This window comes from Oncorhynchus kisutch, linkage group LG2 (genome assembly GCF_002021735.2).
Source record: "Oncorhynchus kisutch isolate 150728-3 linkage group LG2, Okis_V2, whole genome shotgun sequence".
NCBI lineage: Eukaryota > Metazoa > Chordata > Actinopteri > Salmoniformes > Salmonidae > Oncorhynchus > Oncorhynchus kisutch.
This window is the reverse complement of record NC_034175.2, coordinates 39,287,575-39,312,150: the sequence shown is the minus strand read 5'-3', so window position 1 is coordinate 39,312,150 and position 24,576 is coordinate 39,287,575. Positions and strand designations below refer to the sequence as shown.

The 24,576-nt window shown below is 40.9% G+C and overlaps 1 protein-coding gene across 3 annotated transcripts in view; it reads right to left on the bottom strand.

The window, feature by feature from the left end:
* LOC109865669 (3-hydroxyisobutyryl-CoA hydrolase, mitochondrial) overlaps positions 1 to 24,089 on the bottom strand; it is a 54,983-nt gene extending 30,894 nt beyond the window's left edge. Inside the window, exons 1-6 of one of the 3 annotated variants that reach the window (XM_020454037.2) lie at positions 23,949 to 24,089; positions 15,254 to 15,296; positions 14,855 to 14,986; positions 13,736 to 13,820; positions 13,508 to 13,588; positions 13,232 to 13,284 (exon numbers count right to left, since the gene is read on the bottom strand). In XM_020454037.2, the coding sequence (XP_020309626.1) occupies positions 13,232 to 13,284; positions 13,508 to 13,588; positions 13,736 to 13,820; positions 14,855 to 14,986; positions 15,254 to 15,296; positions 23,949 to 23,980 (426 nt within the window). In that variant the 5' untranslated portion in view covers positions 23,981 to 24,089. Of the gene's footprint in view, positions 1 to 13,231; positions 13,285 to 13,507; positions 13,589 to 13,735; positions 13,821 to 14,854; positions 14,987 to 15,140; positions 15,223 to 15,253; positions 15,297 to 23,948 lie in introns of those variants that run through there. The other 2 variants (XM_031794030.1, XM_031794034.1) reach the window with 2 other exon arrangements.
* Positions 24,090 to 24,576: the final 487 nt, after the last annotated feature.

Genomic DNA, 24,576 nt, shown 5'->3' with positions numbered 1-24,576 from the left:
AAAGAAACCACTACTAAAATGACACCAATAAGAAGAAGAGACTTGCTTGGGTCAAGGAACAAGAGCAATGGGCATTAGACCGGGTTAAATGTCAAAATTTGAAATGTTTAGTTCTAACCGCTGTGTCTTTGTGAGACGCAGAGTAGGTGAACGGATGATCTCTGCATGTGTGGTTCCCACCATGAAGAATGGAGGAGGTGGTGTGGTGGTGCTTGGTTGGTGACACTGTCTGTGATATATTTAGAATTCAGGCACACTAAACCAGCATGGCTACCACAGCATTCTGCAGCGATACACCATCCCATCTGGTTTGCGCTTAGTGGGACTAATCGTTTTAAGCAGGACAATGACCCAACACACCTCCAGGCTGTGTAAAGGGCTATTTGACCAAGGAGAGTGAGAGTGCTGCATTAGATGACCTGGCCTCCACAATCACCTGACCTCAACCCAATTGAGATGATTTGGGATGAGTTGGAATGCAAAGTGAAGGAAAAGCAGCCAACAAGTGCTCAGCATATGTGGGAACTCCAAGATTGTTGAAAAAGCATTCCAGGTGAAGCTGGTTGAGAAAATACTAAGAGTGTGCAAAGCTGTCATCAAGGCAAAGGGTGGATACTTTGAAGAATCTAATATATTTTGATTTGTGTAACACTTTTTTGGTTCCTACATGATTCCATGTGTTATTTTATAGTTTGATGTCTTCTCTATTATTCTACAATGTAGAAAATAGTAAAAAATAAATAAAAACCTTTGCGTAGGTGTGTCCAAACTTTTGACTGGTACTATATGGTAAGAGAGACTGCCGTCAGCCCAAGCTCATTTTATATAAGTTTCCTCTCAGTAAAAGAGAAGCACATTGTTCACAATACATGGCCATTGGTTAAGAACAGCTGCACAGCTCCCTTAATCTTAACATGATGTGGATAGCCTTATCTAATCTTTAGTTGTTCTATTTGGCGATAAAGGTGATTTAAAACATTGGTAGATGTGCACAGAGCACATCAGCATCTGCTCTGCATTGATGATGTCTGTGAAAGAGCACGTAGAGTCTAGTCTGCAGTGAGTCCGTGACTACAGGCAGGCAGCTGGCTAACAGTAACAATAAACAGTGAGACAAAACAAACACATAGACAACCCCAACCACCCCGGGTAAATCTAGGGGTTGTGTGACAAATGGCAGTGCAGATTAAACAACATCTTATCAACAGAAACTGAACAGACGACTCTCTGGTGTTGACCGGGAGATATGTAGCTCTGATGTGACGTGAGAGCCCCCAATTGACAGGCATGACCTACAACAGACAATGACCCTTGAGCTGAGTCAACTCTGCTTGGGGTAGCATCAGGGACACGAGGGGGCAGCAGCCCAAAGAAAATTAGGATATGCAGTACAGGAGACCTTTAAGGAAATAAAATCATAGAATGACATTGAGGAAATTACAAGATGATGGGAGGAGACCTTGGTAAGGAAAACAGAACTTTACTAGTTGATTGAACTGCCCTGACAGAGTCAATGGTCCCCGGAGGATGGAAATCTTTTACCGTAGGTCTACAGAGCAGTGATAAGTGTCATGGTTAATGTATCAATACCTCCATCTCCTCCCAATACATTCCAACACGCACCCTTGCAGCAATTCAAATCAATCATATTTTGCTGAAGGCCTAAAGCGTCAAGTGATTTCTGTCGCACTGAAGGATGATTAATATACAAGGACCAAATTAGCTTGTAGATAGGGTCTTCTACATCATATTTGACCTCTCTAACTAGCATGAAATTGTGTATGAATCTATATTTCATGAAGTTACGATTACATTTTTTATAGAATGTACAGGGTAAGGCTTATTTATGAAGTGTTGTGCGTGAAAATGGCCGTTGAAGGACATGCTCCTTGTTTGGTTCCCTGAGTCATTCCCATCGAATCAGGACACCAGAGATAGAGAAGCCATTAACAAATGGATGGAATTTGAGTTGTCTGTCTAGCCAGCTCTAACCAGGCTTTCCTCCGAAGTGGAAAATACCACCCATTGACATGGCTGTGCAGACTCTGGAGACGGGAGTGGAAAAAGCAGATTCCCCCCCTCCCCCACCAAGGTTCAAGGAGAACCCTTAACAGGATGGAATCTGAGGCCGTATATCTCTCGACTTTTTATAAACGATGGGAACTGCTGGTCAGAATGAAGAAGCATGAAAGGGAAGCACTTCGTTTAACATTCCATGAAATGAAATCATACCCATAAAAGTAAAAGGAACAACATGATCTATCGATACCACCATATTACACGTCCAGGGTACTCTGGTTTTTCCTGGGAACATGGGACTTGTCAAATATACAGTGTAGCCCAGGACTAGCACGTTCCTCACATTCTACCGCTTCATCAGGAGTCACTGGGTTATTCTCATCTACAGTATAAAGCTATTAATACCCTGCAGAAGGGTGTTTTTCCACACCTTTATAGGAAAAAACTTCTCCATAAAACACAATGAAATATCCATGTTGGTAGTAGTGATTTTAATTTTTGGGGGGGGGGTCCTATCTGACTCTTTATTCCACTTTCACTCAGCTTTGCATCTTTACTTTAGTAGTTAAGTTGTAGTAGCCTACTGCTCACTAGAATGGCATCAGAGGCAAAGACAATTGCTAAGTATTCCCTTTGAAGTTTAAAAAAAACAGCAGGATTTGACAACAGTTCATTACAATCCTCTGGTCTGTGTGTGGAATAACATCTCCATTATCTGATGAAAGCAGGAGAGAGGGGCAGGCTAATCTAACTATGACTGAAACAAGGTTAAGGGATTTCCTCGTCTTTTCAACAGGAGTCTATATGAAAATGAAAGGAAATACCCTGAGGAGAAACTAAGGGGTCTCTGTTAGAGCCGACTCTACCTAAATTAAACCCACAGATAGTATTACAGAAACATTAACGAAATGGAAGGCTTTTCCCCCGGGAGGTAGGTACAGATCGCATACACAACTAACCAGGGCCAAATCTCAATCAATGAGCAGCCATGACTCCCAAGCCTTAGCCACAGAACAGTCCTTTCTGGTCTTCCCACAATGTTAGAGCCTTTCAATAAATATGGAAATGTACCGGACTCTTAAGAAGGAGCTGAGTGCACTCTACCAGCCGTTATTGTGGTGTAATCACTTCTCACACAACCACGGTCTTGCTGTTTCAATGTAAGGCATAGATTTAATAGTGGCTTTCATAGTGCGACTAGTTTTTGGATTCAGAGTTTGTGTGTGGGGTGTGAACGTGTTCTCGGTCTGACCTGTCAGGATGAGTCAATCCCCCATTTCACCCTTCAGACTATAAAGTCATGCTTGGCAGAGGTTTGCTAATAAGATGATCAAAAGACCTAGCCGTCTTAAGATGAATCCACTAAGTGTAAGTCGCTCTGGACAAGAGCGTCTGCTAAATGACTAAAATGTCAACCTGATGTTGTCTTTCCTGTAGCTGTACATCCTCTGTTTACATAATCAACAGCAGACACAGGATAAGGAACTGGGATGATCTAGCTACAACGTCACTAAAATGTTACCCTCTGAACGGAGTTGGGCATTCGTCATGCCGTGGCATTAGATCATCTGGTATTCATCACCGCATCACCTTCGCACACGTGCCAGTAAGCCTTTACATCACAAGGAAAACTAGCCTGGGGCTAACACGGGATCAGTGCTAAGTAACTGAACACAGTAAAGGATCCCCTTTGTTAGCATGTAGCTTTATTTAGTCCCAATGGAAGGGCTGAGGGGTCGTCCTCATTCTGCAGCCTCACCCTAATCAAACACGGAGGGACTGCATAGACTTGTCCAATAAGAAATTCTCATTTACAGTGTTAGTTGGAAGTTTACATACACCTTAGCCAAATACATTTAAACTCAGTTTTTCACAATTCCTGACATTTAATCAGAGTAAAAATTCCCTGTCTTAGGTCAGTTAGGATCACCACTTTATTTTCAGAATGTGAAATGTCAGAATAATAGTAGAGAGAATGATTTATTTCAGCTTTTATTTATTTCATCATATTCCCAGTGGGTCAGACGTTTACATACACTCAATTAGTATTTGGTAGCATTGCCTTTAAATTGTTTAACTTGGGTCAAACGTTTCGGGTAGCCTTCCACAAGCTTCCCACAATAAGTTGGGTGAATTTTGGCCCATTCCTCCAGACACAGCTGGTGTAAGTAAGTGAGTCAGTTTTGTAGGCCTCCATGCTCGCACACGCTTTTTCAGTTCTGCCCACACATTTTCTATAGGATTCAGGTCAGGGCTTTGTGGTGGCCACTCCCAATACCTTGACTTTGTTGTCCTTTAGCCATTTTGCCACAACTTTGGAAGTATGCTTGGGGACATTGTCCATTTGGAAGACCCATTTGGAACCAAGCTTTAACTTCCTGACCGATGTCTTGAGATGTTGCTTCAATATATCCACATGATTTTCATCCCTCATGACGCCATCTATTTCGTGAAGTGCACCAGTCCCTCCTGCAGCAAAGCACCCCCACAACATGATGCTGCCACCCCGTGCTTCACGGTTGGGATGGTGTTCTTCGGCTTGCAAGCCTCCCCCATTGTCCTCCAAACATATCGATGGTCATTATGGCCAGTTATATTTTTGTTTCATCAGACCAGAGGACATTTCTCCAAAAAGTACGATCTTTGTCCCCATGTGCAGTTGCAAACCGTAGTCTGTCTTTTTTATGGCGGTTTTAGAGCAGTGGCTTCTTCCTTGCTGAGCAGTCTTTCAGGTTATGTCGATATAGGACTCAATTTACTGTGGATATCGATACTTTTGTACCGGTTTCCTCCACCATCTTCACAAGGTTCTTTGCTGTTGTTCTGGGATTGATTTGCACTTTTCGCACAAAAGTAAGTTCATCTCTAGGAGACAGAACGCGTCTCCTTCCTGAGCGGTATGACGTCTGCGTGGTCCCATGGTGTTTATACTTGTGTACTATTGTTTGTACAGATGAACGTGGTACCTTCAGGCATTTGGAAATTGCTCCCAAGAATGAACCAGACTTGTGGAGGTCTACAATCTTTTCCCCGAGGTCTTGGCTGATTGTCCCATAATGTCAAGCAAAGAGACACGGAGTTTGAAGGTAGGCCTTGAAATACAGGTACACCTCCAATTGACTCAAATGACGTCAATTAGCCTAACAGAAGCTTCTAAAGCCATGACATCAGTTTCTGGAATTTTCCAAGCTGTTTAAAGGCAGTCAACTTAGTGTATGTAAACTTCTGACCCACTGGAATTGTGATACAGTGAATTATAAGTGAAATAATCTGTCTGTAAACAATTGTTAGAAAAATGACTTGTGTCATGCACAAGGTAGATGTCCTAACCGACTTGCCAAAACTATAGATTGTTTAACAAGAAATGTGGGTAGTGTTGAAAAACTTGTTTTAATGACTCCAACCTAAGTGTATGTAAACTTCCGACTTCAACTGTACATTTTTCGTTGCGTGCCCTAATGACTATGACCCAGTATTGGGAACTGTTTTTGACCTCACTAACAGATTAATCAAACATCCGGATGCGAACCGTTCCAGAAAAATCTGGAGGTTTGGGAAGAGGTTTGGGAAGAATGGCTGATTTGATAGACTACAACGTCTGGCAGCCACCAGCGGCCCCTCCTCATCCTAATAATTTTTTTTATTAACAAATGTCGAGAGAACTGCTGAAAAATCATGCAGACTTAGTAAAACAAGCAGTTCAAAGCCAAAAATATCACGCTTTATCGATCCAATACCGAGCGTCAGCTAAGATCAATTGTCACATGCAGTAGCGAATCAACCTGACACTACATCAGTACATTATCATCATCAACAGAAGATAATGCATGTTGCTGCAACATCAAAGGCTCAATCCCATTTAAATGTTTTGCTTCCTATACTGTTTTGCCTATATGGCCTTTTCATTTGGGCAAAAGCCTGTCCTCCAGCCCCTCTCTCCTCTGTGACCCGGAAACAGATAGGTGGTTGAGGAGATGTAAATGCAAATGGAAGCGTGTCCTCCTCTCCTTGACAGCCACCTTTTGTCAAGGGCAGTAATGTGTATCCTACCGGAGTCCTTTGCCACACCCCCTTTGAATCAGATTTTATTTTGTCGGAGAAGAAAACCATGCACATGTTTAAAGAAAAATATGCTACTTATCATTTAATCTATAAAGTGTCTCGAACAACAAACTTAATTTTATTTCGGGATACGCCCCTGTAAATGTAATTTGCCTGATGACAAGCGAGTGGAGAAGGATAATCTAATTTCACGCGCATTTGTCCATCCACGTCCCTCTCTGCCTCTTCTCGGTAACCTTTGAAAAGTAGGCGAGAGAGGACACAGGGGTTGAACAAATCCAAATGAGGAAAAAACCTATGTAGATATTGCTGGGTGAACATTGCAGGCAAGCACATCAAACAAGGGGTAAAAGCAAGGGTTAAGGGCATGAAATGCAACCATCAGAATACAAAACCAGGACAAAAGACGACCATGATTTTGGAGATGGATTGTTGACATGTGTTTGACATTTGTATGTAAAAGCATCATTGAGAAATAATTTATCAAAGTTGGCATTCAGTGCCTTCAGAAAGTATTAATACCCCTTCACTTATTCCCCCCAAAATTGTTACAGCCTGAATTTCACATCATATTTTTTTTCTCACCCATGTATATACAATACCCCATCATGACTGTGAAAACATGTTTTTAGAAGTTTTTGTAAGTTTATTAAATTACATTAGTATTCAAACCCACCAGTCAATACATTAGAGTCACCTTTGTCAGCTGAGTCTTTCTGGGTAAGTCTGTAAGAGCTTTGCACACCTGGATTGTACAATATTTGCACATGATTCTATTTTAAATTCTTCAAGCTCTGACAAAGTTGGTTGTTGATCATTGCTAGACAGCCATTTTCAAGCCTTGCTATAGATTTTCAAGCCAATTTAAGTCAAAACTATAACTAGGCCACTCAGGAACATTCAATGTTGTCTTGGTAAACAACTTCAGTGTATATTTAGGCGTGTGTGTCGGGTTATTGTCCTACAGAAAGGTGAACAAATCTCAGTGTCTGGTGGAAAGCAGAACGAACCAGGTTTTCCTCTACGATTTTAACTGTGCTTAGCTCCATTCCGTTTATTTTCATCCTGAAAAACTCCCCAGGCCATAACGATTGCAAGCATGCATATCCTTAACATGATGCAGCCACCAATATGCTTGAAAATATGCAGAGTGGTACTCTAATTTTTTGTATTGGATTTTCCCCAAACATAACCCTTTGTATTCAGGACAAAAAGTTAATAACTTTGCCACATTTTTTGCAGTATTATTTTAGTGCCCTGTTGCAAACAGGATACATGTTTTGGAATAGTTTTATTATGTACAGGCGCCCTTCTTTTCACTCTGTCAATTAGGTTACTATTGTGGAGTAGGCCTACAATATTGTTTATCCATCCTCAGTTTTTTCCCCATCACAGCCGTTAAACTTACTTTCTGGTTTCATGGTGAAAACCCTGAGCGGTTTTCTTCCTCTTCAGCAACTGAGTTAGGAAGGACCCCTGTAAATTATTAGTGACTGGGTGTATTGATCACCACCCAAAGTGTACTTAATAACTTCACCATGCTCAATGGGATCTTAATGTCTGCTTTTTTTCGTCTACCAGTAGGTTTCCTTCTTTGCGAGGCATTGGAAAACCTCCCTGGTCTTTGTGGTTGAATCCATGCTTGAAATTCACTGCTCAACTGAGGGACCTTTCATATAATTGTTTGTGTGGGGTACAGAGAGGAGGTAGTGACTCAAAAATCATGTTAAACACTATTATTGCACACAGAGTGCAACTTGCACATTTTTACTCCTGAACTTATTTAGGCTTGCTATAACAAAGGGGTTGAATACTTATTGACTCAAGACATTTCAGCTTTGCATTTTTTATTGATTTGTAAACTATTCTAAAAACATAATTCCACTCACAGTATGGGGTATTGTGTGTAGGCCAGTGACAAAACATCTCAATTTAACCCATTTTAAATTCAAGCTGTGAATTCAGTGTTACCCAGGCCTTCTTTAAAAGGTGTAATATGCAGAAATCACTCTGTCATTTCCCGGTTGCAAAAATTCTAATAGTTTGCCTAATTCCAGTTTATGTGACAAAACAAGCAAGTATAGTGTAGAGAATCATTGTACCATCTAAACCACTGTGAGAAATATTTTCAAAAACATGTATTTTCAGCTGGTGCACAAAACAAATTAAAAGACGCAAAAACGAAACATAAGAACCGGAAGCATAGAAATAGCGCACATAGAACAGATGAGAAATCTATAAATCCATTTATATGTCAATTTGGTCAAAAAGTTACATATTTTTTATCTTTTTATTTAACCAGGCAAGTCAGTTAAGAACAAATTATTATTTACAATGACAGCCTACCCCAGCCAAACCCTAAACCAGGACGATGTTGAGTACCACTCTGTATATTTAGTACCACTCTGCATATTTTCAAGCATATTGGTTGCTGCATCATGTTAAGGGTATGCACAACGCATCACCGGGGGCAAACTACCTGCCCTCTAGGACACCTACACCACCCGATGTCACAGGAAGGCCATAAAGATCATCAAGGCCAGCAACCACCCGAGCCACTGCCTGTTCATCCCACTATCATCCAGAAGGCGAGGTCAAAACAGGTGCATCAAAGCTGGGACCAAGAGACTGAAAAACAGCTTCTATCTCAAGGCCATCAGACTGTTAAACAGCCACCACTAGGCATTGAGTGGCTGCTGCCAACATACTGACTCAACTCCAGCTCACTTTAATAATGGAAATGGATGGAAATTGATGCAATTTTTTTTTATCACTCACCACTTTAAACAATGCCATTTAATATAATGTTTACATACCCTACATTACTCATCTCATATGTATATACTGTACTCGATACCATCTACTGCATCTTGCCTATGCCGTTCTGTACCATCACTCATTCATATATCTTTATGTACATATTCTTTATCCCTTTACACTTGTGTGTATAAGGTAGTAGTTGTGGAATTGTTAGGTTAGATTACTCGTTGGTTATTACTGCATTGTCGGAACTAGAAGCACAAGCATTTCGCTACACTCGCATTAACATCTGCTAACCATGTGTATGTGACAAATAACATTTGATTTGATGTTGGGCCAATTGTGCGCCGCCCTATGGGACTCCCAATCATGGCCGGTTGTGACACAGCCTGGAATCAAACCAGGGTCTGTAGTGACGCTTATAGCACTGAGATGCAGTGCCATAATGTTTCATCTGTTAGTGCTACAAAGCAGACATTGGTGTCACATGAAGCTTTTCCGCTTGCTCTGTAATATGAGGAGTGTTTTGATTCCATTCACTTGAAAACATTTTTATTTTTAAATAAATATTGAAAAAAATTACATTTTGGATTTGGCTAATGTTTCAATATATTGTTGAACATAAAATACTGTACGGGCATATCAAAGTTCTAGAGTGGGATTTCTGCTACTTTTACAGTTATGATCCAATTTGTAAGCATTGCCAACAGAGTGAATGTGAAAATGTATTAAAAAAACGGTCACCCTCTGCTGGTGATTTGCAGAATGTGCAATGATTCAAGTAAAAAAGGAGAGCTGCCTACTATTCCAATTTTTATGTATACAATGGGCCATAACTTTAAAACTAGCACTCTAGAACTTTGATACGCCCGTAAAGTATATTATGTTCAATAATATATAGAATCATTTGTCAAAACAGTTTGTTTTCCCAATATTCATGTTTATATTTTTCTATATTCAACAATTAACATAAAACAAAGGGAAAGAAACCACTCATATTGAAGAGCAAGCAGTAAAGCTTCAATACGACACCAATTTCTACTTCGTAGCACTTACAGACTAAACATTATGGAGTCTTAAAGGAGGCCTGGGTAAGGCCAAAATGTCACAAATATACTAACTTTTATTAATTATTTTTCAATTATGCTTTCAGATACAAATGTATGTCAACAATCCTTCCTCCAAAAGGACCATTCAATGGATTGTGGAAAAGTGAGGAATCGCTCTACAATGTAAGACCGATACTGTCTTCCAAATGCAGGGATCGGGTGAAATTGTGAAAACACAATTCGAAAGTGTGTTTTGTGATAGGCAGGCAATGTTTAGTGAAAAGAGGTGTGAGGTGTGTGGATGGAGTGTCACCGATTAAGAGTGCTAATAAATTGTGTCAGTATAGCCTAGCCCGGTGGCTCTGTTGTGTGTGTGATTAGGCCAACAGGTAGTCCTTGTTTGCTGCGTTAGACCGGGATGTGGGAACACCCTTAAAAATCTGAAAGGGCAATAAATCAAGCCCTCATTCAGGACAGATGGTTCTGATCGGACAGGGCTAAAAACTTCCATTGAAACTACTGCTTTCCACCATCCAACCACTGAATGTATGCCTTTTCCCAGTCGTCTATCGCTAGACATCCATACCTTCACCCCCATGGAAATATGCAGTGAACAAAAGTGAAGCACTAAAGTATAAACAATAGTGATAAAGATGTTGAGGGCAAAACATACTTTAGAGGACTTCTCAATCCACAGAAGAATCCAAGGAGCGCCCCTTACTGGTGAGTAAGTCATGGACTGTTCTCTCTGCTACCGCACGGCAAGCGGTACCGCCAAGTCTAGGACCAAAAGGCTCCTCAACAGCTTCTACCCCTAAGCCATAAGACTGCTGAACAATTAATCAAAATGGCCACCGGATTATTTACATTGACCACCCCCCTCCATATGTTTTTTTTACACTGCTGCTACTCGCTGTTTATCTATGCATAGTCACTTCAACACTACCTACATGTACAAATGACCTTGACTAACCTTACCCACGACATTGACTTGGTACCGGTACCCCCTGTATATAGCCTCGATATTGTCATTTTATTATGTTACTTTTTATAATTTTTTACTTTAGCGTATTTGGTAAATATTTTCTAAACTCTTTCTTGAACTGCACTGTTGGTAAGTAAGCATTTCACGGTAAGGTCTAAACATGTTGTATTCGGCGCATGTAATAAATTGTTTGATTTGATTTGTTTTAAGTCTGACCCTACACAAGGAGAGTTATCTGAATGTAGCCTGCCTGAGTCCAACCCTTTCATATTCCACAAGAACATTGACATATCTGTGTGTGTGTGTGTGTGTGAGAGAGAGAGATTTCTCACAGCTTTCTGTGACTCCACCCTGCCAGAGGGATACCGAGAACAAACACACGACACCATTGAACCCGATAGACACACGCATCTCGTCTGTGCTCAGAGACCTTGGTGGGCAGCCGTGAAACATGCAGGACACAGAGGATGGGCAGGGACCAGGGAGGAAGAGGAGGCAGTCTGACAGCTGGGTGGGACTATTGTCACAGTGTCTCATCCATCATACATCACTTCTAGTGACAGGCTGGGCAAAATAATGCACTACTACTGTAGAATTACAGACATGACTTTACAAGGATCTGTGTGGATCGAAATGTGTTGTTACAACAAGGTACGTATAAGTGAGACATTCTATAGTCCTATATTCAAAAGCGATCTACTCATATAAAAAGAAGGGGTGGCTTGTACTCTAATATCAGAAAGAGCGATAATGGTATGCTTTCATGGCTGTATTGACTGCCTTAGGCATCAGCTCAGGGTATGATTACCATCTGTGTAATTCTAGCTAGTGCCTCTCCTCCACTAGCAAACTGCAGGACAACAAGGTATTCATTCCCATTCCAAGCGAGTCTAACAGGAGGATGAAAGAAAAAAAACAAGTGGCAGCAACATGCTCTGACCTACACCACTTCTCATCCTAACCAATGAGAGCCCAGCTAGGTATCAATTCACAATAAAAGGAGCTGGTCAGGACTACAGGATGTAAAGCATATGACTGACACCTGCAGGGTGGTCGGTGTATTACCACTCACAATGAAAGATTAATCTTCAGCCATTGGCCCTTTTTCAGTACAGACACACTGACCTCAGGCACTGATGCTCTCAATTTTTTTGAAAGACCCTCATCGCTATATGTGCATATTCAACATAGCCTAGATTTAAGTAGGTATTACTTCTCATACACTTACGATTATTGCTTGAACAGTCGCTAAGATTATGTTTGGTTGATATCATTGCAAAATACCTATTTTGAATGCAGCAATTGTTAGCTAGAATGCTAACGCTCATTGACCTAGGCTGTAGCAAAGCTAGCCAAAGAGCCATTTTACTGGTTGAAGTGCAAGTATAATGCAGTTCATTTGCGATGATGAGACAAAGCTTATATTAAGGTCAACATTCATACGGGCCTTAAAATTCAATTATAATCCCAAAGTAGTGTGAAAATGCACTCTTAGGCTACATGTAAAGAGAGGCTTTTTTGTTTCCGGTCTATGAGAACTCCCCCATGTTCTCCAACCAATATGGCTCACGTCGCCCTGGTGCAGCAATGTTTGCAAACACACAAGGGTGATGTAAATTTATAGGGACAAATTATACTCTAGAGCAACTGGCACCCATGGGTGACTTCATTTGGCCTCCCAAGTTTCCTGAGCAAAGAAAATGCATACAAATAATATCTATTATTTTGGGGGGGAAATAAAATACTGTAAAAACAACAGAAAACCAGCTCAAAGTGATATCATTTTGAAAATCGGTTCAAAATTATTCCCACGCATAATAGAGAGACATATGTCTAACGGTAGTTTAATGCACACACAGTACAAGTGTTTTCCACCAAAGGAAAAATCTGTCCTTGTGTGTGGTACATTGTCATTTCAAATAAACCAGAAACTGGGTCACTGGCGATGGCTCAAAGGCTTAGCATTCTCACTTTATTTCTGCATACAAAAAGGGACACGATATTCACGAAATGACAGCATATTCAAATGCCCATTCTAGTGTGGGAACCAACCGGTTACCTATTTGCCATTTTGTTGGGTTTTGCCAAACCGCGTTTGGGTTGAGAGGCCCTCCCCTCCTACCCCTATGTTTTTATTACAGAGATTACAGAGACAAGCTGCTGTGACAGAATGACCACCAGGACCACACAACATCCCTGCCCCTCTGATCCAAGGAAATCATGTTAATCGTGCCCTCTCATGTCGCCATCTTGTGGTGAAAACAGCAGCAATAACATGCAATGTCATCTATCTGTATGCTTGGTGATCTGGGCCCAAAATTGTAACCAAAATTGTTTTGTTTTTAAAGATACTCACCCCTCCCATTGTTATCCCATCAATAAGGGCCACATATGGCTTCTGATATGTTCCTTAAAAGATTAAATAAAATATAAGTCAAAACAGAACAGATAGCCAAAAGGAGAGAAACTGGTGCTCCCAAAATACTAAACATAACTGGTCTCATCAGAGAATGGTCTGGCTTTGTAGATTCATAATGAAAACCAAACGTTTTGTAATACACAGGGATATTGTTTGTTCTAAAATGTTTCCCCTCTACCAGAATCATGGAAGAGGCGAGATTGGGACACGTACCAATAGTATTGTTCAGGATGTATTCTTCACGGAAGAAGTTCTTAGCAAGAGCATCTCCTATCTTCCCTGCTTCAGTCACAGCTAGGAAGAAATGTGATTACAAAATGCACTCAGTAAAGCACAGAGATAAGACACTTTTGAAAAGGAAGATGACGACATATTCAGTACATATCAAGATACTGTGCGAGTATGCGTGTGCGTGTGTACTCTCGACAGTCAGTAATTTACCTCTGATGTCTCCACCAGCACAGAAGGCTTTCCCACCGGCTCCTTTGACAATAACAATATCAGTCTCGTTGTCCGTCTCCCATTTCTACAATGGAACGTGCAGCAGATTCAAAATAGCTTGAGTACATTATGTGGATCAAGTCAATTCTGACTGCTAGCCAAGTTAACACGTGGTACATTACGAGGTGTTACATTGCCCATTGCAATGCCCATGTAACCCGGATCGCATTCAAGCTATGTATTTGTGTTTAGACATTGAAGCATTTCCAAGTTCCACTTTCCATTGCCATTAGCCCTTTACTCTCATACGGGTTAGAATTGGCAGATTTGGGTAATGAAAAACAACCTAAATTCATTTGGAACGTAGCGGCGGTACAGTAACATGCTATACATGACGTCAGAGCTCCGGGTTTTGACTGACAGCCGATCTGAACGTGAGCCCCCATCCCTTCCGGTAAATTGTGCATCTTTTGCAAATGTTTTGTTTCCTAAGTGAGGAAAATGCCGTAAATTCGGGTGACTATTTATTTTCAAAGATGAAACATTGAGGATTATAATAAATACCATTGCACCTACCCCACATTTGTCAGGAATAGTCTTATCGTGTTACTGAATGTATCCAGAGTGTTTTCAGATTTCGTTATCGACAAACGCAGCGAAATGTACAGTAAATGTAATATGTACATAAAATCAACAGTGTAATGTTTGGATTCAGTCTTGTGAACTGTTGTGTACTCACCGTTGGCCTAATCATTTTCGCATCATCTCCAAACTGTTCCCTTTCAATTGCTACCATGCTTATGCATATGCTTTTCATATTTCTTCTGAAAGAAACTCTTCAATGTATCCTTTATCCATATAGGCCAATTCCCACGAGTGTAAAGGGTTAAAAACAGGTTTTGAAACATTTGAATTTGCTGAATGCAACCTTAAACGCTCCCGTTTACCTTCTGTGGCTAGAGGCCTTAACAGTAAGCCACATTTAACAATTTGCCACGTTTAATGAACTACTCCTACAGATCGCTGCTGTTGTTTGCAGCAGGACTGATACGATTGCCTGTCCTTGCCCCCTGTCCGAGTGACAGGTAGCCTAGTCAGTGTTAACCAACTATCGCTCACCTTGAGCTGGGGGTACATGAGTCGTATCATGTTCATGTTGAGGGCGTTCAGGGCTTTGGGGCGGTTCAGGGTGATCACCCCAGCATTCCCCACTTTCTCCACCAGTATCTCAGCTCCTGCCTGGCTCGTCATCTGCCACCACACACACACACAGAAAAAAGGCAATGCAACACAAGCAAACACATTTAGGTATAGCAGTAGGACGAGCATGACACGTTTGACTTAAACTCCTGACCCAAAGGAAGAGGATTTCTATTCTATACAATAAAGTGGTGCTGTTACCTACCGTAGCTATAGCTTAACGTGTGTGTCCATCTCTCTCCCCTTGACTTCTGTGGAGGGAGTATTACCACACATATAGCTAGCTAACTGTCTTACAGAAGAATTTTAAGTGCTTACCATTTGCCCTCGAATTCTTTGCAATCTGCAGAGGGACCTAAATCTAAAGACAATACAAGAAAGATGTGAAAATGGTGACAGAGATTAAACGTGATTAAACCCTATGAACACTAAACTTGGACATACTGACCTCTTATTAGGCTGGGCAAACCTGATTTGGTGATTTCTGGTATATCGTCAAAATAAATCAATTGCAACACGTTTTTTTGGACTCATTCAGCAGTTTTTTACCTGATTAAGTACAATACCATTGGAAATGTATGTTGAAGATAGAATGCAGCCATCATTACTTGTATATATTTTTTTTAAAGCATCTTATAAAACTGTACAAGCACCAAAAGCCATATTGTTTTGACAAGTGGCAATAAATCACGAATTGATTAGGTGGAAATCTGGTTGTACACGCTGTTGAAACTAACACAACAACAAACAAAACATGGAATCAGGAGATGTTTTCTCTTCTCACAGGTTAGAGGACAACCGGCAGGAGACAGTCAGCTATATTTCAGAGTGTTAAGATTTTGATACGGGGGTCGCCAAAACAGAAAGGGAAACACAGCGCTGTTTTGTCAATTACTCATATAAATTTCACATTGAAATCAATAGAGAGAGAAGGCGGAAAATCAGGATGGACATTCTGTTAAAACTAGCACAGCTCAAAAACCACACGGAATCTGGGAATTTTATATCACTGGTAGTGGACAACTTGTAGAAGACAACCATTTTGATTGAGGTGGGTCGCCAACGCGGTAAGATTAACGCAACACTTGTGTGTTAATCACTCATATCATTACATATTGAAATCAATAGAACGAGGGCAACATTTTTTGGTTGTTTGTTCTGTTTAAACGTACATTATACAAAGGTCACATGGAAATGTGGAATAACACACACACACATACATATATACATATATATATATATATATATATATATATATATATATATATATATATATATATATATATATATATATGTATATATATATATATATGTAACCCTTCCAATGAGCTTATCATATAAACTACAACGCGAAAAGTACGGTTTACTTCACTTTTAATCATGTCAGCACAGGTAACAGTCATTTAGTCTTTCTTTAGTTTTCATTCTTACTCTTCCCAATTCACATAAACTATATTACTTTACTTCCCATGGGCTTCACCAGAGTACCCCCTAGTGGCTGGAATACAACTGTATTAAGCCCCTTACATATACATTGGGTTTATCTAACAGGTTGGTTAGATAAACATTTGTTGAAGGCTGCTATCTATATTTTGGAATGGCGGATGTTGATTTCGGGAGTCTGCCAAAGGGAACAAACCACTTTTTCAAACGAATCACGACCCACCTTAGAATATCAACAGTGACAACGGTTGGCTGCTATTTTAATGACAGTTTGACTGTCTAATCCGTGTATTAGTATGTGGCCAGCAACATTTATAGAGCGACAACCCCAAATTATTTGTGCCATTTGAGAAATACATTTTTTATAGAGTTCTAAGTCCTGCAACCCCCCATCAGTAGTTTAAGATTTAAAAAACAATTTAACCAGGTGCTCTAGAAAGAGCTCCCATAGTGACTGTGCAGCAGCCAATTCATTCGACCTCCCTACTGTTATATTGGCTCACAATGTTAGAGGACAACCGGCAGAAGACAAGGCTTGATGTATTTAAAAAGCTTTTTTATTCTACCTTGCATTATCATAAGGACTAGCTAGAAAGTACAGTCTCTTTGGAGAAACACCATTTGCAATTGGAAGACTAAAGCCTTGTTCACACTGCAGGGCTTAATGCTCAAATCAGTTTGGTTTGCTAGCTAGGACACCAGCACACACTAACCTTCACACTATGTACCGGTGTCCCCTAGCCTATCTAGCTACCAGCCTCTTTCTTCTTCGGTGGTGGGTTTTCAGTGGCTGGCAGGGCTTGACATGAACTTTTTTTAGCCAAATGTTTTACTTGTCCAAATGCTGAAGTCACTTGTCCCAACAAAAAAAGGTATGTAACACCATCAGCCAAAAGGGCGACTGAAAATTTGTGAAGTATATATATAGTAGGGATTAAAAATAACTTTTTATTTTTTATTTTATTTAACTAGGAAAGTCAGCTAAGAACAAATTCTGCAGACCCATAGTCCACTTGTCAAACTTGTTCCACAGAGGGCTGAGTATTTACCGGTTTTCGCTCCTCCCTTGTACTTGATGCATTAAGGTCACTAATTAGTAAGGAACTCCCCTCACCTGGTTGTCTAGGTCTTAATTGAAAGGGAAACAGAAAACCCAGCAGACACTAGGCCCTCTATGGAATGAGTTTGACAACCCAGCCATAGACGATGTTATCGCCCCTAGCAGCCATCCAAAATAAAGGGGCAGATTATTTTTCTTTTTTTTCACACTACAGACGACAATATCGGTCACTAATAAAGGACTAGTAAAGCCCCAATGCAGTACTTGTGAGAAAAAGAAAAAAAATGTTTTATTAAGCATAAAAATAAATCAGAATTTTCAGAGGGTGCTGTAGCACCCCTATTTTTCTCAGCTATGCCAATCTGGCTACCCGTGTGTTCAGAAGCACGCAGATGGAGCCAGTGACATAGTCAAAAGAGCCTCGCTGGCTGTGCATCTTGTGATGGGTTGTAAATCATCATGGGTTGCAGAGCAACTCTGCTGTTCTCAGAACTGGATAATTATAAACTGGTTCACATTTTTCCCTCATCCTCCGCTCATATTAGGCCTATATGCGTTGTAGGTAGGTTGCACATTGCTAAAATAATATGGAAATAGGCCTAGCCCAACTATGCATTTCTTTCATAAGCATTCCTCAGCTGTAGCCTAAGTTCTTTTGACTCCTCATTTGATTTTTCCATATTGGCATTGTTTGCTCAATTTCCCTTCTTGTGGCCTAAAATATTTGTAATTCAAAATATGTGAATGAGAATAGCATATACTCCGACTAATTATTCCCATTTAAAAGCTTCAAATTTAGGCCATTAAACACTGTTAGTATAGTTTGGAAATTCTTCTTCATAACTTTAATTTCTCTTAATGCTTTAATGATATTTCAGTTAGTAGGATTGGCTTTTGGTCGTTTGGTTTGCAATAACAAGGAAGGGTTTATATTCTGGCCATGCATGCATAATTTCTGTCTTAAGGTTGTTGTTTTTTTCCCTCATTCGATGTTTATATCTTGCTATTGCTTCTTTTGTCTCTCGTTATTACCTTAGGCCTCCCATGTGTTGGAGTTATTTAAAAAAGCACTTAAAACTTTGAGATAGAACTAGGACTCCGTTTGATTCATTCATTGTTTGATCATGAAACAGCATGGCAGGCGAAATCCAAGCATGCAATTCAACCGAAAGAGTTTCTTAATAGGCCAAGTCACATTCATTTCAAATTGAGAGAAAATAGAACATTTGGCCTTTTACAAAAAATCAGACACCCGAGTGTCTGCTATAAAAATAGACTTTGGCTATTGGCCCAGATCATCCAACATTCGAGAGGGAGAAGAAAAAACAAAACAATTCTGGACGGATATTTTGCGCTGCTTTGGTGGGACTCTGCCTTTGTTCTCCTGCTTTGTGTAAATATAAAATAATTATTGAAACAGGTTATAGCAAATAGGAGTATGGGCAATTTACTCAGGATATCAACCATACACTGCCCTGCGGCAGCACAGCTGCCTGATCAGAGTAATTGTTTGATATTGTGATTTATTTTTTGCCTTAATGTCGAGCTCTGGTTGGCATCCAAAGTAGATGCATTTCCGCCACCGACTGTGCTGGAGTATGAGCCAGAGAGCGATAGCAGCCTCAATGGTGTGGGCGCAGCATAGTAGGTGTGGCATGTAGTAACCGCAGTCAGCAGATACACATTATTGGTCCAAACAGCAAGTTGCTTTTGACCAAATAGGATGTGCGTGTGTGTTCAGACAGCAGCCATTTGCTGGCATGTCTACGCTAGTTGTCGTAGTAACAACGGGTGTGCGTGCAGTGGTGTAGGCTGATTGGTGGTGGTGCTCATGCTTCCTATCACTCACAAGTTATGTAGCAAGCCAAGGTGACAACAATGCCTGCCATGAACGTTTCCCAGTTGCTTTGAATGTTAAAAATCATAGTGTAAGGCCACTTTTAAACGCCTCAAAGGATACGATTATTGAACTTTCAAAACAAGTCATTTTTTGGCTAGCCACAGCAGTCAATTAGCTAGCTAGGTATCAGTTTAGCTTTTTAGCCCATTCATGTGTCTGTAAACAATTAAGCTAGTTAGCTACCACATGTTTTTTCTTCATAACTGTCAGAGTAGCTAGCAAGTAAGATATGCCAAATAACAGTCTAAAAACCACTTGTGGGCAAAATAAAGTCTGATTTTCGCATGGCCAGGAATCAGATTTGCATCGGATTTCAAACCTATGAAGGTGGTTTGAAATGTGGCTTGAAATATGATTCCATGTGCTTTTTGGCTATTAACACAGCAGGAAAAATACCAGATTCAAATCAGATAAGCAAAAAATGTCATTTGAGTCACTCCAACATGAACAAGGTTTAATAGGTTGATGAATGCAATGTCAAGATATTAGCTACTGTAATTTTTATTTTTTTATTTCACCTTTATTTAACCAGGTAGGCAAGTTGAGAACAAGTTCTCATTTACAATTGCGACCTGGCCAAGATAAAGCAAAGCAGTTCGACAGATACAACGACAGAGTTACACATGGAGTAAAACAAACATACAGTCCATAATACAGTAGTATTAGTAATACAGTAGTAATGCAGTAATCTGTGAGCTACTCTGACAGTTGGTGCTTAAAGCTAGTGAGGGAGATAAGTGTTTCCAGTTTCAGAGATTTTTGTAGTTCGTTCCAGTCATTGGCAGCAGAGAACTGGAAGGAGAGGCGGCCAAAGAAAGAATTGGTTTTGGGGGTGACTAGAGAGATATACCTGCTGGAGCGTGTGCTACAGGTGGGAGATGCTATGGTGACCAGCGAGCTGAGATAAGGGGGGACTTTACCTAGCAGGGTCTTGTAGATGACATGGAGCCAGTGGGTTTGGCGACGAGTATGAAGCGAGGGCCAGCCAACGAGAGCGTACAGGTCGCAATGGTGGGTAGTATATGAGGCTTTGGTGACAAAATGGATTGCACGGTGATAGACTGCATCCAATTTGTTGAGTAGGGTATTGGAGGCTATTTTGTAAATTACATCGCCAAAGTCGAGGATTGGTAGGATGGTCAGTTTTACTAGGGTAAGTTTGGCAGCATGAGTGAAGGATGCTTTGTTGCGAAATAGGAAGCCAATTCTAGATTTAACTTTGGATTGGAGATGTTTGATATGGGTCTGGAAGGAGAGTTTACAGTCTAACCAGACACCTAAGTATTTGTAGTTGTCCACGTATTCTAAGTCAGAGCCATCCAGAGTAGTGATGTTGGACAGGCGGGTAGGTGCAGGTAGCGATCGGTTGAAGAGCATGCATTTAGTTTTACTTGTATTTAAGAGCAATTGGAGGCCACGGAAGGAGAGCTGTATGGCATTGAAGCTTGCCTGGAGGGTTGTTAACACAGTGTCCAAAGAAGGGCCAGAAGTATACAGAATGGTGTCGTCTGCGTAGAGGTGGATCAGAGAATCACCAGCAGCAAGAGCGACCTCATTGATATATACAGAGAAGAGAGTCGGTCCAAGAATTGAACCCTGTGGCACCCCCATAGAGACTGCCAGAGGTCCGGACAGCAGACCCTCCGATTTGACACACTGAACTCTATCAGAGAAGTAGTTGGTGAACCAGGCGAGGCAATCATTTGAGAAACCAAGGCTGTCGAGTCTGCCGATGAGGATGTGGTGATTGACAGAGTCGAAAGCCTTGGCCAGATCAATGAATACGGCTGCACAGTAATGTTTCTTATTGATGGCGGTTAAGATATCGTTTAGGACCTTGAGCGTGGCTGAGGTGCACCCATGACCAGGACACCTACACCACCCGATGCTACAGGAAGGCCATAAAGATCATCAAGGACATCAACCACCCGAGCCACTGCCTGTTCACCCCGCTATCATCCAGAAGGCGAGGTCAGTACAGGTGCATCAAAGCTGGGACCGAGAGACTGAAAAACAGCTTCTATCTCAAGGCCATCAGACTGTTAAACAGCCACCACTAACATTGAGTGGCTGCTGCCAACACACTGTCAATGACACTGACTCAACTCCAGCCACTTTAATAATGGGAATTGATGGGAAATGATGTAAATATATCACTAGCCACTTTAAACAATGCTACCTTATATAATGTTACTTACCCTACATTATTCATCTCATATGCATACGTATATACTGTACTCTATATCATCGACTGCATCCTTATGTAATACATGTATCACTAGCCACTTTAACTATGCCACTTTGTTTACATACTCATCTCATATGTATATACTGTACTCGATATCATCTACTGTATCTTGCCTATGCTGCTCTGTACCATCACTCATTCATATATCCTTATGTACATATTCTTTATCCCCTTACACTGTGTATAAGACAGTTGTTTTTTGGAATTGTTAGTTAGATTACTTGTTCGTTATTACTGCATTGTCGGAACTAGAAGCACAAGCATTTCGCTACACTCGCATTAACATCTGCTAACCATGTGTATGTGACAAATAAAATTTGATTTGATTTGACCAGCTCTGAAACCAGATTGCATAGCAGAGAAGGTATGGTGAGATTCAAAATGGTCGGTAATCTGTTTGTTGACTTGGCTTTCAAAGACCTTAGAAAGGCATGGTAGGATAGATATAGGTCTGTAGCAGTTTGGGTCAAGAGTGTCCCCCCCTTTGAAGAGGGGGATGACCGCAGCTGCTTTCCAATCTTTGGGAATCTCAGACGACACGAAAGAGAGGTTGAACAGGCTAGTAATAGGGGTGGCAACAATTTTGGCAGATAATTTTAGAAAGAAAGGGTCCAGATTGTCTAGCCCGGCTGATTTGTAGGGGTCCAGATTTTGCAGCTCTTTCAGAACATCAGCTGAACGGATTTGGGAGAAGGAGAAATGGGGAAGGCTTGGGCGAGTTGCTGTTGGGGGTGCAGTGCTGTTGACCGGGGTAGGAGTAGCCAGGTGGAAAGCATGGCCAGCCGTAGAAAAATGCTTATTGAAATTCTCAATTATGGTGGATTTATCAGTGGTGACAGTGTTTCCTATCTTCAGTGCAGTGGGCAGCTGGGAGGAGGTGTTCTTATTCTCCATGGACTTTACAGTGTCCTTTTTTGAGTTAGTGTTGCAGGAAGCAAATTTCTGCTTGAAAAAGCTAGCCTTGGCTTTTCTAACTGCCTGTGTATAATGGTTTCTAGCTTCCCTGAACAGCTGCATATCACTGGGGCTGTTTGATGCTAATGCAGAACGCCATAGGATGTTTTTGTGTTGGTTAAGGGCAGTCAGGTCTGGGGATCATGCATGGAGAGTTGAAGCACCATTGGGCAGCAACACAAAGTCTACTCAGAAAAAACTATTATACTTTTTAAAGTACCCCTTTTTCTCCCCAATTGGTATTACAATCTTGTCTCATCGCTGCAACTCCCGTACAGACTCAGGAGAGGCGAAGGTCGAGAGCCGTGCGTCCTCCGAAACACAACCCAACCGCAGTGCTTCTTGACACAATGCCCACTTAACCCGGAAGCCAGCCGCACCAATGGTTTTGGAGGAAACACTGTACACCTGGCGCCCGTGTCAGCTTGCACTGTGCCTGGCCCGTCACAGGAGTCGCTCGTGTGCGATGGGACAAGGACATCCCTGTCGGCCAAACCCTCCCCTAACCCGGACGACGCTGGGCCAATTGTGCGCCGCCCCATGGGTCTCCCGGTTGCGGCCGGCTGAAGCCAGAATCTCTAGTGACACAGCTAGCACTGCCTTAGACCACTGCGTCACTCTTGCCACTCGGGAGGCTAGACAAACTATTCTGACAGTGGATTTGTGGGCCTGGGGGAAGAACCTACTGTTATGCTTGTTTACACTGAGCTGCACTGGGGTCGGAACGCAATCATGGTTACATCTCACGCCGGTATCTAAACCGGATGCTATGTATTGGGCTTTAAAGCCACCAGTTGACCATATTGGCACTCCCAAATAGAACCAGTCCTCCATTACAATGAATGGAAATCTATTGCATTTCAATGAAAAGTTTCAGGCACAAAATTACATGTATTTAAGTATTTTTTGTTGCAGTGGGGCCATAACATTTGTACTTAAAAAAAATAGATACTTGAAGATTTTTTATTTTATTTTTTTAAGAAAAAGTCTATATACAGTGAGTGCAAATGTTATATATATATATATATATATATATATATTTGTTTTTATGTTAGGCTTACATACTTTTTTTAAAGTATGTAATAGAAAATAAATGCATTTCTATAGCTTCCAAAAATATTTTTTACAATTGAGGAGTACCAAGATGGCTGTGTGGTAGCTTCAATACAAAGCCCCCTGTCAGTCATCCAGGGTTTATACACATACTCGTTACATGGTGTCTAAGTGTAACCATGATTGCGTTCAGACCCCAGTGCAGCTCAGTGTTAACAAGCGTAACGGTATTGTCAGTATCTTCTGAAAAAAACCCACATAAAGCTAGCCAGCTAACGTTAAACTCTAGCTACATGCACGGCGTCCTCGTCGATTAAACATACATTTAAATCAACGTTTGCAGACGTATGCCTACCTGTGCGTAGAATTCAAAATAGTTATTGACATTGTGTAGTTTTTCCTTCTCTAATTAGCTTGAAAAGCACACAGCCTGCTTCAAGAAATGGTTCAAGTTTACGAACAGTTCTTCCTGGGTAGCAGACAACAGACTATTCCTGATTGGTTACCTTCGTAAGCGTCATTGGGGGCGTATGCACCATCAAATTAACGTTCGTTGCATTTAAAAGTGGAAATTCACTACACTGCCATCTACTGGGACAATATGTACATACACGCACCAATTTGGATTTTAGGTCACCACAAATCACTGTTGAGGCAAGCTTGACTTTATGAGGAAACTAGGCAGGGTTCAAATTATAGACCGGCTTGGATAAACAAATACTCATAAACAAATTAGCATTCCCCCAGGCCCACAATAACTGAAATATCAAAAACATAATTGGACATCTATTTTAATAATTTCAGCATACAACAAGAAATTAGATGTTCTCCTCTGGGAATCATTTAATTATTCTACATAAAACAAACCAGATACAATATTTTAATCAGACAATATTCACTATTCGCTGACATTACTATGATAGAAAAAAAATCATATGAGCAAGGAGGGACATGGTTTTGTAGAGCACATACAATGCCTTCGG